Consider the following 16,387-nt stretch of genomic DNA (forward strand, 5'->3'; position numbering starts at 1 on the left):
TAAGATTACTATATAGACCCTCTGCTGGGTGTAGGCCTTCCCTATCTCCTTCGAAAGCTCTCTGTCTCTGCTGTGAATAGTCTAGTCCTTTAACTTGAGAACATTTCTTTCCACCACCCTTGGTTGCTAGTTAGATTTTATATAGCATAGCAAGTAAAACATAGTCTTAAAAACACACGGTATAATCAGCAACAATCGTAAAAGTAGGAACACTTCACAATTAACACAACACACAGCGCACATTATTTACGTAATAAGAACGCGGTGTTCTCGGCATGCGCATGCGACAAAACCACCTCGCTAGTTAATTGTTCCCTGACTAACTCAAAGAGGATGTTAATTGAACTACGTAATAAGAGCGGGAGGCTGTCTAAGTAAATATTGAAGTTTATTTAAATATGAAACGTGCAGTCATTTAACATAAGTTTGAAATAGTATTAATTACAGTATGGCGATTGGCGACGAAGTATAATCCAGCTAAGTTTGAAAGAGAACAGTTGGTCAAAACGTAGTGGATTACGGCTATTATGTTTTAAATTTATGTCACTTTAAAAATTTTAGTAACAAGGAGTCTTAAGAGTCTTAGCTTTGAGATCTCAAAATTTATTTTTATCGGTTGTATATTATATATTAATAATTACCAGTTTTCACGTTTCATACAATCGCGTGACTGGCCGATTACGCCCGAGCTATGACGAATACCGATTCATCATCGTAATCGCTTATTGTCTTGTTGTTCTTGTTTACGACATATATAAAACTAAAAAATATTTCTTACAGGGAGCGCACAAGATCTACCTCCCAGCGAGTGCCTGGAGCGCTGGTGGGACTCAAGCACCAACCAGACCAACTTTAAAACAGATACTGTCCCAATTCACAGCCATTGAAAGAATCGATAAAATGCCACGGGAAGTAAGTTGATTTAGTGAATACAATACGGAATAAAATAACAATAAAACTTTTTAAAATAATACTCTGCTATAAATTATCTCTGAAGTTTTATTTAAACTTTTATCAAACTAAGTTTTGGAATAGCTTCTCCATTGAAATAACTTTTTATTATATTCAGGAATTTATATTTCTAGATAACGTGCCCGGAACTGCAAAAGGATGTATTATTGCTGGAAGAACAAGAAGGTTCCGTCAATTTTAAGATCGGAGTTATGATAATGAAACCGGGACAGAGAACCGATGACGAAATGCTTTCCAACGGTAAAGCGCTCTTCTGTTTGAGTCTATAAAGACTTTATCAAATACTCAATCAAACCTATACAAAAAATAAAAAATATATATTTAGGCATAATTTTTCACAAATCCAATGCTACTTGAAACTTTATGAATGTGAATTTTGATTTCTTCAGGAGCCTTTAACTGGTATAGGAGATTCGACACGTGTCGAAGTGATTTTGTAAAACTTTAAATTTAACAAATAAATGTCCCTCATATGCTCTTGCTATGGCCTTGTCTCTCAAAAATGATGATTGGCATACACTGGGACTAGACAGTATAGTAATGAATTATTCATTAAGGCCGCTATCCCAAGAAATCGCCAAAATAGCGCATAATTAGAACCATTTCATGACGGTTTATATAAAGCTTATATTTTTGTCTTGACATTTCTATTTTTTATAGCCAGCAAATAAAAAATCACCAAAATACCCCTATATTTTACAATTAGAGCCGTGCTAATCTTTCAATCTAGATAAAAATTGTACGAAAATTAATTATACATAAAAGCTATTTACTTAAAATGATATCGTTTTGTTAGTTTTATAAAGAAAATTGTATTATGTTTGTAATAGATTAAAAATGCTTCTAATTCTGAATTTTAACTATGGCAATTTTGTGCGAGAGAGGTTACCTAGCTCCGCATGTTTCCTCAAGGCCGTTGGCTCGGTCCCCAGCCTTAAAGTGACTTCAATACTCAAAGAGTAACAACATTTCAAAGATATATATCTATAAATATTCGCTATAGAATATTTTACTCTGCTAAATGGCGGTCCCTTAGTCGACTCTAAGCTGGTTTATCGAAACTATCTTTTTATAGCCGAGAGTCAGCTAAGTCTTATACAAAATACCCACAAGATATTTTTATTGGTACACTAGCTGACCCGACGGACGTTGTATATAAATAAAATACTTTATTTTATGAATTTGTCAATAATATGTCATAACATCAAGAATTATTTCGTGAAATATGCTCCCTGTTGTTATAATGAAATTGTTTCACAGCAGAACTGTCAAACCAATAAATTCTCTCATAGAAAATATGTCCATAATAATTATGGGTCCCAAATCAAAATAAAAACTGGCCTAACTCTCAAGTTGGACTAAACTGCACTCCAAGAAGTACTCCCCATTAAAATCCGTTCATTATTTTAGGAGTTCATTCAAATTTCGTAGTATCGCGTAGTAACTTAACTCGTAGCATCACCTCCTGTTGACCGTAGTCGCGCCGCGTAAACCGCATCTTAAGGCCAGAATTAACTTTAAATACCAAAAAGTCACTCAATTTATAACAATTTTTTTCTAAATTAATATAACTAGAAGTTCCAAAAAATATTATAGTGTATGCGTCGGGTAGAATTAATTTATTATAATCACAATTTGAAAAAAAACAATCATAAATCTGTCTTGGAATATTTAGTTTAAACCTAAATGTTTGAGTAACTCTAAATAACATAAGTTTCCAAAATGCACAAAAGGAAATTACATCATAAATGTCTTGTTTAATCATCAATTACTCGTATTATTAATTAAGAGTTAACTTTACCTTTAAATACACCTCGTCCGCCCTGGTCATCCACTGTCACTGGCATGTATTAACGCCTTAAATATCTACATTATACTAGCTTTAACGGTGACTTCGACCGCGTGGACTTTCATCTCTTATTCCATCTCCAAATAGATGATTGTTTGCGTCTCATCAATTAACTAAAGCAAAATTTCATGGTGATCTTTGATAATGTCGAACTTCCGTACAAACTTCCATCCCTATTTTAACCCCTTCAAGCCTTTTTTCACGATGAAAGGTAGCCTATGTCCTTTCCCAAGCTCTAGTCTATCTATGTACTGAATTTTATCAAAATTGGTTCATTGGTGTAGGCGTGAAAGTATAAGAAACAAACTTACATTCACATTTATAATATTAGTGGGGATCTCCAAACACTGTCTGATATAACTGACTGTTATATAACCCTTACTTAACTTTTTAACTCGAAGGAAAAATTAACACTAATAGTCTTGAAATTAACACCACTTTTTTTTTGTTTTGCCGTAAGTTATTCCGTTAATAATAAAAGCATATAATTTTTATGCCGAATGTTAATATAACGTATATTTTTAAATAATATGTATTTATTTATTGATGTCTCAGCTATAAATTAAAAATTATCTATTCGAAATTACTACATGTGGAGTTGTGAAGGAATTTTATCGCTCTGACCAGGAATATAGCTTTATTTATTTTCCTTGCTCTCTGACCTCGTCAGAGTCGTGCTATACAATCCAAGGTACATATTTTAAAAGCCAAAAAAAAAATATGAATTGATAGATATAAATAATTTAATTGTTATGAAATTACAAATTTTAATATTAAAAGTTCTAAGTTTTCACTTCTATCGGCAGTCTCTTCAACTGCCAGTCTTTTTTAATTTCGGCGAATTCTGATTTAACAGCGACAACAGACTTTTTAGTTCTAACAGAACGCGGCCGTATATTATGATACGACTAATAGGTACCAAGTTTTGAAGTGTATTGAAATAGACCGACATCTGTATACCCACTAGGTACAAGGCAATCATAGCAATTCGTTGGTTTTCAAACCAGCAAACTTACTGAGTTGGTACCATTTTATGTTATTATTAATGTTTTAGATACTGTTTATTTATTCGTTGGCTCCTTTATAAGTTATTTGAATTTTTATATGTACTATGCTTTCCTTTTTCCAGCATTTTTCATTTCATTTCAATTATGTTTTTTTTAAATCCCCATTTTAATATTGTGATTTAATATTCAACTCGAAAAAATATGTGAAATGGCAGGATATGATCAATATTTATAACACAATACAAACGTATTGCAAATCTGATTTAAAAAAAAAAAGTTTTTTATTTGTATTAATATTTATAATCAGACTAGTTATAACGGCTATTTTTGCATTTATTTATTTTGAAAGCTTTTCAAAAGTATAGGGAACGTTCTAGTTTCTGTTGGTCGAGAATTCAAATTTGAGAAGTGACATTTAAAATGCAGAAATGGCTTATAGAATCCGAAAATTTTAATTTTGTTGTTACACAAATAAGCTCACATGCAGTAACATATACTTACGCGATACTTATAAAACTGAAATAACTCTTAAAAAGCATATGGGCATAAAAGACAATTATTTTCTCAAAATCGATTCCCTTAGAATTCTTATTGATGTAAAATGCTAATATTACTACCGCTTCGGAAACAAATGGCGCTCTGAGAAAGAAGAAGCATTCTTTTTTCGGCGCTATTTTTAATATAATATAAAATATTGTACCGCCATTGTTATTGCTATAAAATAGTCATAACATAGTCCCAGGCTGTCCGATCGCTTAGGTATTCAGCTGTGGAGGAGTAGGATGTACAACAGATCCATTTTTAATAAATCATTTAAATTTTTTATTGATAATGCCTGAACAGAATTAGGAAATCACTCTTAAGGGCAAAAAGATGCCGATTTTTGTGAAATTTGTATTAAATTGAATGTAAATTCGTTCGAGATTATACAGAATCCTGCAATGAATCCGCAGGTCGAACTAGATTTTTTTTTTGTTTATAGACTTGGTTTAAAAAGGAAGCAGTTAATTGTTGCCGTCATGCAACGAAATTACTGAGCAGATTTTACGAGTAAATTCATTTTCAATTACAATACCTATTGTTAGTCATTTATATGACATATCACATTTCATTACATGCCAGCTATTATTATTTTGTTGTTCACATAGCTAACCCTTTAGATAATTTTCTTTGTTTAAAATCAATATTCATATTGTTAGTGAAGTAAGCCTGAGCCCAAACACAAAACAGGCTTTTGTTGGCTCACACATTACCATAATATTATTAAATGAATGTTTACGAGAACAAAACTTTTCAAATAACACCAAATAACAAAAGTTTACTTTAATCACAAGAATATTTAATGTTATAAAGTATATACAGAAATATGTAAAAGATCTGAAAGAAAATAGAGTTAGAGGTAATTATTTTATACAATAATAAAATAAATATTGACTGATTGAATTAATTATTTATGCAACTGTTGTGTAATAAATTAAATTAAAACACGAATGTGGGTTATAATTACATAAGCCGAAGCCGAGTGTGATAATAGTATCACATGAGTATTTTAATACCTAATTATCAACAGCTGCATACAAGACTTTTTCTACACCCATAATATGAATCTTCTAAAAAAGATTCTGAAACAGGTAAACCGTGAAATTACTGGGCAAATGAGACTTAACATCTTATGTCTCAAGTGACGAGGGCAATTGTAGTGCCGCTAAGAATATTTGGGTTTATCAAGAATCCTGAGAGGCACTGCATTGCAATGGGCGAGGCGTATCAGTTACCATCAACTGAACGTCCTGGTCGTCTACTATTAAAAAAAGCCAGTCCTAACCATAATATCATCCAAAGGAGAGTTATTATGAAAACCGATGATGTAATGTTGTACTGAATTTCATTACAACACTCGTTTGGATGATGTAACGGTTATTAGGATATTGGGTATTTTAATGTTGGCAATAAGCTAACTGTTTTAGAATCTTTAATAGTGGATTTAAAGCATGGGTGTAGATAAATATATAAACTTCATTAGTCGATACCAACTATTGGCGTTGCGGTAGTGATTATTATCCAAGCATTTTATATTAAACATTAAAAGTATGATTGTATGTTTAGAACTTTTAATTAATTTCGATAAGATTTCAATGCAAGATTCAGACAAATAATAACTGCGGTACAATATAGTAAGTACCGTTTACAGACAAAACGATAAATAATGATTTAAAAAATTTATAAAAATTGAATTACATTGCAATATTTACAAAAATTCCGTAATGCTAGCAGAAATCTTATTGAGTGATTGGCATATTCCCTAAGTCAAGGAGGGACCAAAGGTATTGCGGTCTTTTGTTATGTAAATCCTACGTCCTTATTAATTTATCATCTACGTAACAAGATGTAATATAATTAGCAAATTGAAAGTCCTGTTATTAAATTAAAGATGTATTTCAGAAAAGGGGAACGAGAAATGGGATAGATTTATATCACTTTTAGGAGACAGAATTCGATTAAGAGGCTGGAACCGTTTTCGAGGAGGGCTGGATGTCAAAGGTAATAACGATAGACTTTCGGTCGTAAACTAGATATGAGGGACTTACCTCTCGACCTACAACTGCCTTATTTGATTTACTTTGGGAGCGTTACTTAGTATGTACAGATGAATGTTTTCCAGTGCTTACTTTGAGCAGGTCATCGTTCCAATTATCGCTCTTGTTGTATTGTTTATAGAACACAACTTTGACTATTGTTGTTTCTTGTAATTTCAAGTCAATATCAAATATTTTTATTCAAGTAGGTTCATTGAAAACAGTTACATAGTTTACATTTACATTTTTAACAATACCACCGATTCTTTAAGCTCTACTCTTGAGACAAATGGTCAAATATCTCTAGAATGTGTTTTATATGAGAAATTTCATTGGAATTATTTTTTTATGAATAAAAGTGACGAGATGAGCATTATTTTAAAGTGATCCCTCACTTCTGGGATACATAAAACAACTTAAATTTTTAACCAAAATTCATGAATCTCGGAAATCCTCTCGGGTTCGAGTCCCGCATCATTCATAAATTTTGGTTACACACATAATTTGTATAATCATCAGAATCTCCTCTTAATCTTGAAATATCTTAACACGATGGCCAAGTTTTTGTGTTAGTGTCAATTTATTCTCATTCCGTAGAAAGGTAAAGAAAAATAACTAAGTTAGTTAAGTTCGCAAACTTATCCATCTAGTATGTCTAGGCCCTTTTTCTTAAGAAGGCGTCTCAAATTGAAATAAACGTCAAATATTAACAACTGCGTTTATCTTGAACGCGTAAAAAAGTCAAGCTGCTAAACCAATCCAAGATAAATCACTATTTAAGCCGTGTACTTATGACACGCAAAAAAAAGAATCATGAAATTTGCCAGTTACTAGGTTTTAGCCATTAGACTCTTAATACAATATATATACTATATATGCACAATGCAAACAATCTAGTCAATCAACTGGAATGAGTGGGCGCCGGGTACTGACTGCTCATTGGTTAGTCAATAATCACAACAATGGCTACTCGCGTAGCGTTCGCCCTTTCGTAGGTGGTGAAATTGTTGTTTTATTATTATGAACGTAGCAGCTCGTATCACCACAATTATATTAATGTACTTATGTTTTATATACTTCCAGGTGACATGACGGGGAGTCATTCCATTTACACGATGCATCAGGGGCACGAAATTATGTTCCACGTATCTACAATGTTACCAATATCAAAAGATAACAAACAACAGGTTAGTATACCGTTTTACTAAAACTGTATTTCTTAAGACAGTTTATCTTCAAATAAAACTATAAATAAATAATAATTAAAAAAACTAAAAAACACGCTTTTCTAGAAATCTAACTATAAAAGAGAAAATACTTTTTAGTTTGGTATATTTATAAAAGTGTGTTTTTATTGTTCTTTTTAAACTTTTAATTTTATTGTTGAATTATGTATTGTTGATTCCTGTTGGTATTCGAAAATTTCCGAATTTTAGATAAATCGTGAGTCGGTTACCATACATACAGGTGAAGCTAATAAAATGCATGTAAAAAGAAGATATATTTATTATGAGTTTAAAACGTTATTTGTTGTAATGTTAAAATTATGTTATAAATGTAGCAGAACAAATAGATAAATAATATTGCAAAGCCCTGGCAAAAGTTGGATTGCAATTTATGGACCAAATGCAAAGAATCGAAATTTAAAATCAATTCTAAGATTTGGCTTAAAATCAATTCTAAAACCTGGAATTGCAGAGAGGCGTACTTGGCGACTTAATCCGTCTAACAGCCACACAGTACGGTCATGACGTTGGCTTGAAATATTTTAAGCTAAGCTCTGCGTGCCAGTGGAAGTTTAGATTGCTTGTGTTTGGCTCTCCGTAAAGTGATGTCCTCTTTAGCCCCTTAAGTCTTTGACACGCAACTCCCAAGATAAGATAATGTAAAAAAAGAGTATTTTTTTCAGATTTACAAACGAAAGTAAGTGCAAATATATTTACCGTGATTATAAGTAGTAAGATAAAGAAACAGTGATAGCTAACTGCGTTATTGAAAACTATCTGACACGACAGACGTTGTTATGTGCATAATAAAAAAATCTCTTATCGGTGGAATTTCCTCAAACCCGACAATCTCTACACGGCAAAAGGGATATTCCTACCAAATTTCAAGTCTCTACAACTTATGATTCCAGAGATTTCGTGATGAGTTAATACATTGGTGGAAATCATTTATATTACAGATTAAAATATGTGGAAGACTGGACTTTACTGGGAGTCTGTTGATCCTCGCATGGCCATCGATGATGAGATTAGATATAAATTTACTTTAAGAGTCTAGATTGTGCGGCGAAACACGTACATTCTGGATCTAAACCTGAGTATAACACCCATTAGCAACAACGGGCATAAACTAAGGTCGAGATCCATACAGCGTACACTTTGCTAAGACTTTACTTACGTAAAACTTTCTAGAAAAATCTTTGATTTCGTTATCATTTGACAGCTGAAATTATGCTGAGCTTAAGCTAAGACAGCCCAATGCAAAAGTCAAGTTCGCGTTTATCACGGGGAGTGTTCCGAAGAGCTATTTCACCTGATTCCTGTCACTGAATTCCACCTTCGCACGACACACCACAAATTCAGATATCATCCCCACCATCTGGATGTGGGGTGGTCCTCCACAGTGTGCTTTTCAAAGAGCTTTCTTCTACTACAAAATTCGTACTACAAAGCTGTGGAATGAACCTTCAAAAAAAGCGCGTACATCTTCCTTAGAGGCCGGCAACGCTCTGTGATGTTGCAATAGAATGTGTCCGGCAGTGGTCACTTAACACGAGGTGACCCGTAAACTCGTTTGTCCTCCTTTTCCCATAAAAAAAATTCACATTTTATCACACTCAGCTAAGTTTTACGTAAATCAAGTCTGAGCAAAGTCTAAATACGCGCTAAAGAACTAAATATAAAATTTTGGAGTTGAGCTACAAAGTGTTACGTTGTGTATGTGAATGGAATATTTTGAGAAATATAGTAATATTTACATAGCAAAATCATACCTAAATACAATATAAATTAGAGCCATTTTCATACGAAGTGTTGCACTTAGTTCTGCGAAAAATGGAGTTTATGGATGGAACACTTCGACAAAATCAAATTCTTTTATGAAAATAAGGGATGAGCCGAGCAGGACGTTTAGCTGATGGTAATTGATACGCCCTACGCATTACAATGCAGTGCCGCTCAGGATTCTTGAAAAACCCAAAAATTCTGAGCGGCACTACAATTGCGTTCGTCACCTTGAGACATAAGATGTTAAGTTTCATTTGCCCAGTAATTTCACTATAGCTAGTGAAATTACTGTAGCCGTAGCCGGCGCCCTTCAGACTGAAACACAGTAATGTTACACATTACTGCTTCGCGGCAGAAATTGGCGCCGTTATGGTACCCATAGCCTCCCACTGGTAGATGACAAATTGAAAATAAACAGGGGAAAAAGAATTGCGTAATATAAGTTTTATATTGCGACAAACAAATATATTACGAAAGGCTGAATAAATTGTACATTTATCCAAAGCTCCAATGAGGTTGATTAATGTCACAATAATATATATCCAACGGAGTGTGATATTAACACATCACTGATCATAACCACTGTTGCCTGACGAAACCAATATATTTGGTAGACGTATATTACTTTTATACACTTAAATTGATTTAATGATGTGACAACCGAAATGTGTGTTAAATATTATAAATAAAATGCAAAGATATAGGAATTGTATGTAGTAAGTGGGAATGATAATTTATACATCTAGATAGAGCCTTTTGCTGCTTGACAACCGATCAAAACACGCCAGGTTTATTACTTTAGTGTTGCTCAAAATAGAGGTTAACTATTAACCTTAAAAAAATGTTTCAACGTTTTCACAGCAGTCACAGTCTAAAGTAAGTACGTGTAAGTTTCCAAATTCATATGCGAATGACGGTCTGCGCATGCGCATCGCGCCGCTCGATCGCGTAATTCACTAAAGTTCTTGTATTATTGTATTCAGAATTGTGTCTTTAGTTGATATTCATTAGTGTAGTGTAGGTAACTTATTTATGAATGTTCTTTAGATTATAATTTGTATAGTTATTTCTTTTTAAGTGTTTCATCTAGTGTGTGTTTACTGTTTTTTTTTCCACTTTACTTACTCTGTTAATATTTATAGTTAAAGAAGAAAAAAATAATCGATATATTTTAGATATTGTTATATTCTCACGGCTCGCATATTATATATATAGTAATTAGAATATATTTTCTCTATAAGTGAATATTGTAATATTCTTCTGAGAAATAAAGTTCTTAAATCGTAAATTGTATCTAATAATATATATTTGTCTTAGTCAATTTGTATTAGGATGCTGGCTAGATAATGAGTACCACAACGGTGCCTTTTTCTGCCGTGAAGCAGTAATGTGTAAGCATTGTTGTTTCAGTCTGAAGGGCGCCGCAGCTAGCTAGCTAAAATTACTGAGATTAAGATTTGGAAATGTAGTGTTAAACGGTTATCGGTTTAATTATAATAACCTAAGAACATACATAACCCCATAGATGGATTCAAAATAAGATGAAAAAGATAAAATAAAAATAAATAAATAAATATTAAATAATTCATACCAAAATGTTTTAAAGATCGTTTGTTGAAATGCTAAAAGAAGAAAATAGATGAAAACATCAATCTTGGATCGAGGCCCCATTTGATATTTGTACAAACTCTAAAAAGGTAAATACAAAAGAAAAACTACCTTTAAAACACCTTAAAAGCATTAAAATAACATAATAAAGATTTCATTGAATACAATTATGCAAACCTAATAATACCTTTAATATTAATAAAATACTATTATTTTTCTGTGTAACATATTGATAAATTTGAAGTCGGTGCCAAGCCAAATGTAATAATAATAATAATATAAAATCAACTTGAGTAAAAACTATAAAAAACCGACCACAAACTACAATTACATCATCCACGCTAACAAAAATATTCATAAAATGAAAACAACTAAGCCAAACTATGTAAAACTCTTATGTGGCCAAAAGACAACTACTCCGCATTGAACTAAAGAAGAATCACGTAAATCCGATCAGAAATCTCAGCGTTATCGGAACATACATAAAAAAATACCAATCGAATATAGAAACTCCTTCTTTTTGAAGTGCTTCTTTCTAAGTTTTCATTTCTATCAGCAGTCTCTACAACAGCCAATTTATTTTATTCAAATTTGGAATGCGTTTATTCAGATTATAGTCGGTAAAAATTGACGTATAACTGACTAGATTATAAATTATTGTGACCTCATAAAAGTGTTACTTGGCGTAAAGTTGACCTTTGCTCATTTACATTGTTAATACTGTAGAACCGTATAGTGAAACAGTTTGTGCTGTGTTAGTTTAACTAGGCCACTATAGCTCGTTCTACTACAGTAAATTTGTTTGCAAAGTTGCACAGCTTTTACTTTGTGTGAAATAAAAAGGCTATCGGAAAATATAATCAATATAGTTGCTATGTGAATGACTATTCTAAAATATGTCTCATTATTTTAAGAGACTCGTGAATGTCTATTAGTAAATTATACAAATGATTTGAGTTTTCTTTAGTGTTAATTCCGCCAATATTTGTCTTTAAACAATTCGACACGTGTTTCGCCTCTACACGAGTCTCATGCCAGATTTGGCGAGACAACACGTCCTGAGAATGCCTCGTGTAGAGGCGAAACACGTGTCGAATTGTTTAAAACCAAATATTGGCGAAATTAACACTAAAGAAAACACAAATCATTTGTATAATTATGGATCTCCGCAAAGTAACGCCTACTTCAATATTTTTTTTTAATTAGTAAATTGTTATTTCTTGTTATTGCTTTACCTTACGAGTATATATAAAATTCTCGTGTCCCGGTGTTTGTTACCAAACCCCTCCGAAAGGGCTAAACCATTTTGTTTGAAAATTTGTGTGTATATCGGTTAGGTCTGAGAATCGGCCAATATCTATTTTTTATACCTCTAAATGATAAGGTCACCAACCCCAAAATTTTTATTTTTAATTTGTTTGACAATTTTTTTTATTATAATTCAACATTATACATACATACAACTTCAAATTTTCACCAGTATACACATCAATGAACACCTATTTTTGTATCGCAATTTTAATATTATTCTATTCCATCCACAGATACGCAATAGAATTGCAAGATGGCAATCGAATATAATGATTATTGTAGAACGATAAATTTTATGTACGATATATTGGGTAGATTCTGAGAATCAGTCGTAATCTATTTTTTTACACTCCACAATTTTTATTTATTGAATTTTTTTATCATTAATTTTTATGGCAAAACAACGTTTGCTGGGTCAGCTAGTTTAATTATACCATCTCGTCTGTCTTTCCATTCCATTTACCGTCCACCCTCCGTACATATCTTATTGATTTATTTGCCTGATCGGATCAGGTGGATCAGTGGAATGTAGGCCAATCCATATTTAATCTATAAATTTATGGATTAATGACTTATTTCTGTTTTCAATCGCAATTCTATGTCGGACTGAGCCTGATATTTTAATCCATTTCCTACTTTTGTCATTACAATTACTGCTCCACAACACGTATTTTTTCAATCTATTTGTGAGATGATGTACTGTTATTAACACGCTTTTATTAGCTTCATACGTATTGCTTTGCACACTTATCTAAGAAAACAGCGATTCACTCGATTGTATGAAACGTGCAGTCATTGATAGATTGATAGATGACGACTATAATCTTGTGAAAAACGGAGATACCCGAAATCCACTACGTTTCAAGCAACTTTTCGCATTCAAACTTAGCCGGATTATACTTCGTCGCCAATCGCCATACTGTAATTACTACTATTTCTAAATTATGTCAAATCACTGCACGTTTCATACTAAACTAAATTTAAATTTTTACTTTGGCAGTCCCGCCTCTTATAACGTAGTATTTACATCCTCTTTGAGGACTGATGACAATACAACAGTTGAAGCAGTATGTTCCACTTTTATTAGCTTGGTGTGTTCGTCTGGTTGTATGTAACGGATTTTTTTAAAGTGATTTCGATCCCTTTAAAATCTCATATTAATTTGAAACTTTGCACACTGGTCTAGGATTGGAATGAATTTAATAATGCATAGGGTCTGTTCCGTTTTTCTTATCAGGATCTTCAGAATAAGCGATTTTATTATGTCCGCTAGTCTCTTTATACCAAAGACTACGTGGCGTGCTAATTCGTTGCATTATTATCATCTTTTTAAGACGAAAAAAGCAAAAATAATCAAAAGAAAAAAACAAACAACACGCTTTTTTACAATATAATAAATACATTTTTTTGTTATTTAATCACACTATTCGAAGTTTACCTACGGGAGAACAAAGAATCCTCCCACTGATATACACTCTTTATGCTAATATTTTCAAATTCAAATTTAAATTCAAATATTTTTAATCAAAATAGGATTCAAAATCACTTACTGAACGTCAGAAACTACCACCAATTCAATATAGACTGCCTCAGAAATGAGAATAACGGGCGCAAGAAACTCAGCGGGCTTTTTTTTATAAAAATATGAATTACCATGTAATATCGTACAATAAATATTTATAATTTAAGAGCCTGAGGTTGTTCGCTTCTTTCCCAGTCTGTGGTATCATCAAGAAAATCGCTTATGCTATTATAGTAACCTTTCCCACACAAACGGTTTTTAACAATTCTTTTAAATTTCGTAACACATTTGTTTTGTACATTTTCTGGGATCATAATGTAGAAGCATATACAAAGCTGTGGAAAGACTTACTAACTCCACGGACGAGTAAAAAAGAAGGACTCCGCGCCGTGATATTACCAAGTGAAGCACAGTTATGCTAGTGTGTGTGCGGTTACGGGGGATACTAGTTACACAATTTTTCTCATCAATCAATCATCAATCATCATCATCAATCAATCAATCATATATGGCCACAAATACTTATATAGTATCGATTTTACACTTTTTCACAACGCACGACGGCATTTTTAAAATATTTTATTAAGACGCAAACTGATCTGTCACAGACGATGACAATTCTCATAATGGCCGCCTGTCGGCCTTTAGTACGTAGGGCTATGTATTTACACGTTAATCGGCTTGTTTTGGTGCTACACTGCTATGTAAGGTGACACGGAGTCCTTATTTTTTTACTAGTCCATGACTAACTCGTTATTACTTTTATAGTTGGAGCGAAAACGGCACATCGGGAACGACATCGTCAACATCATATTTACTGAGGACTCCACTCACAACACCTTCAATCCTCAATGCGTGAAAAGTCACTTCACTCGTATCCTTTGATATTACTTAATATAGGAATAGAAATTGAAATAATTATATATAACCCCGCGCGTTAATATATTGACAGGCCGCCATTTTAGTGACGTCATTTCAAATCACCAAACAAAAGTACTGTCCGCGTACAACTGCGTACCGATGACAGCTTGCTGATGTTGGACGTTATTTCTTTTTATTGTTCAAAATATATAGGAAACAAACTACTGAACAATTTAAGCCACCTCATGAAAAAAAAATATGGGACCAAATGGACCATTTCGCATCAAACTAAAGATGGATCATGTTAATCGGATCATAAATTTCATCTTAATAGGTGTACATACATAAAAAATATCAATTGAATTGAGATTTTTTATATATAAAGTAAGGCCAACAAGATGCAGAACTTGAATTTATTCCATGCTTATTGATCATATATTGAAGAGGAAACATTATTCGACTGTTTTCTTTTTTTTAACTCTATATCAATATATACTTCAAATAAAATTATTACATTATTGTACATACAGCACTTTAAAAGAATTATCATATAGGCCGCAAACAGAAGCCTATATGATAATTCGATATACTGTAGAAAACTGTACTGTAAAAATAGTATACTAATAATAGCGGAAAAATTAAAACAATTTAATTTGTAAATAAATTGATTTTTGCATTTTTTATTTAGGAATTTAAGTTGAAGCTCTTGTACTGATAATAGCAGAAAATTTAAAACAATTTAATTTGTAAATAAATTGATTTTTGCGTTTTTTATTTAGGAATTTAAGTTGAAGCTCTTGTTGTCCGTATCTCACTGAGATTAAGTACTTAGAATTCTCGAATCTGAAAAAGGTCTCAAATAATTATTATTCATAAAAGTTAATAAAACACATCAAGAACATAATACAAAAATTACTTACAATCATATTAAAGTTATTATTACGCCAGTTCGGGTAAGCTATAGGACTGTTAAAAGTTTAGCCGAATATTAATTCTAAAAGCAAAAAAGTAAGTAGCTAAAATAATAATAATTATTATTAATTCAAAATATTTGAATTGTGATCGTTTTAATTTTGACGACGGCTTGAAATCTCAGACCATGGGCCAAAATGAGTAATGAATTTAATTGTGATTTAACGTAATGTTGCATATTAGATTTTCTCGAAATGGGTTTCGAAGAAACGAAAGTTAAGACCAACTATGTCAGCATCTTCATACTGATTCAACAATTTTTACTAAAATTCATTAAAATTATTCAACAATTCTTAATCGACAGCACGAGCAGTCTCGTGCCAGACTTTGGCGAGTCAACATGCCCTGAGGATGTCTCATAAAGAGGCGAAACACGTGTCGAATTGTTTAAAGAAAAATATTGGCGAAATTAACACTAAAGAAAAGTGAAAATATTTGGATAATTCTTAATACAATCATATTGATGTGTTTGCACTTTCTACAGATTCACAAATAAAAATAAATTCTGTATAGAATGTTGGGTTTAAGGAAGTCATTCAAATTGATGGTTAGCCAACCGTATTACGCAAAATCTCTTCGGTGGCTTTGCACTTTGTCCTTGATTATTCCATATCCGAGTTGACGTAAACTGATTTTGTTTGGAGGATTAGGTGCGCAAAGGTCTGCGCAAACCTGAATTAGGTCAATTTAGATAAAGC

The 16,387-nt window shown here is 32.3% G+C and overlaps 1 protein-coding gene across 1 annotated transcript in view; it reads left to right on the top strand.

Annotated features, from left to right (window-relative positions):
- Window positions 1-16,387, top strand: part of LOC126971902 (GTPase-activating Rap/Ran-GAP domain-like protein 3) — a 327,877-nt gene that overhangs the window by 284,789 nt on the left and 26,701 nt on the right. Inside the window, exons 7-11 of the mRNA XM_050818416.1 lie at window positions 781-912; window positions 1,086-1,212; window positions 6,271-6,369; window positions 7,488-7,591; window positions 14,625-14,730. Coding sequence (XP_050674373.1) covers window positions 781-912; window positions 1,086-1,212; window positions 6,271-6,369; window positions 7,488-7,591; window positions 14,625-14,730 — 568 coding nt within the window. The remainder of the gene's footprint in view (window positions 1-780; window positions 913-1,085; window positions 1,213-6,270; window positions 6,370-7,487; window positions 7,592-14,624; window positions 14,731-16,387) is intronic.

The sequence above is a fragment of the Leptidea sinapis genome, chromosome 24 (assembly GCF_905404315.1).
Source record: "Leptidea sinapis chromosome 24, ilLepSina1.1, whole genome shotgun sequence".
In the NCBI taxonomy this organism is placed as follows: domain Eukaryota; kingdom Metazoa; phylum Arthropoda; class Insecta; order Lepidoptera; family Pieridae; genus Leptidea; species Leptidea sinapis.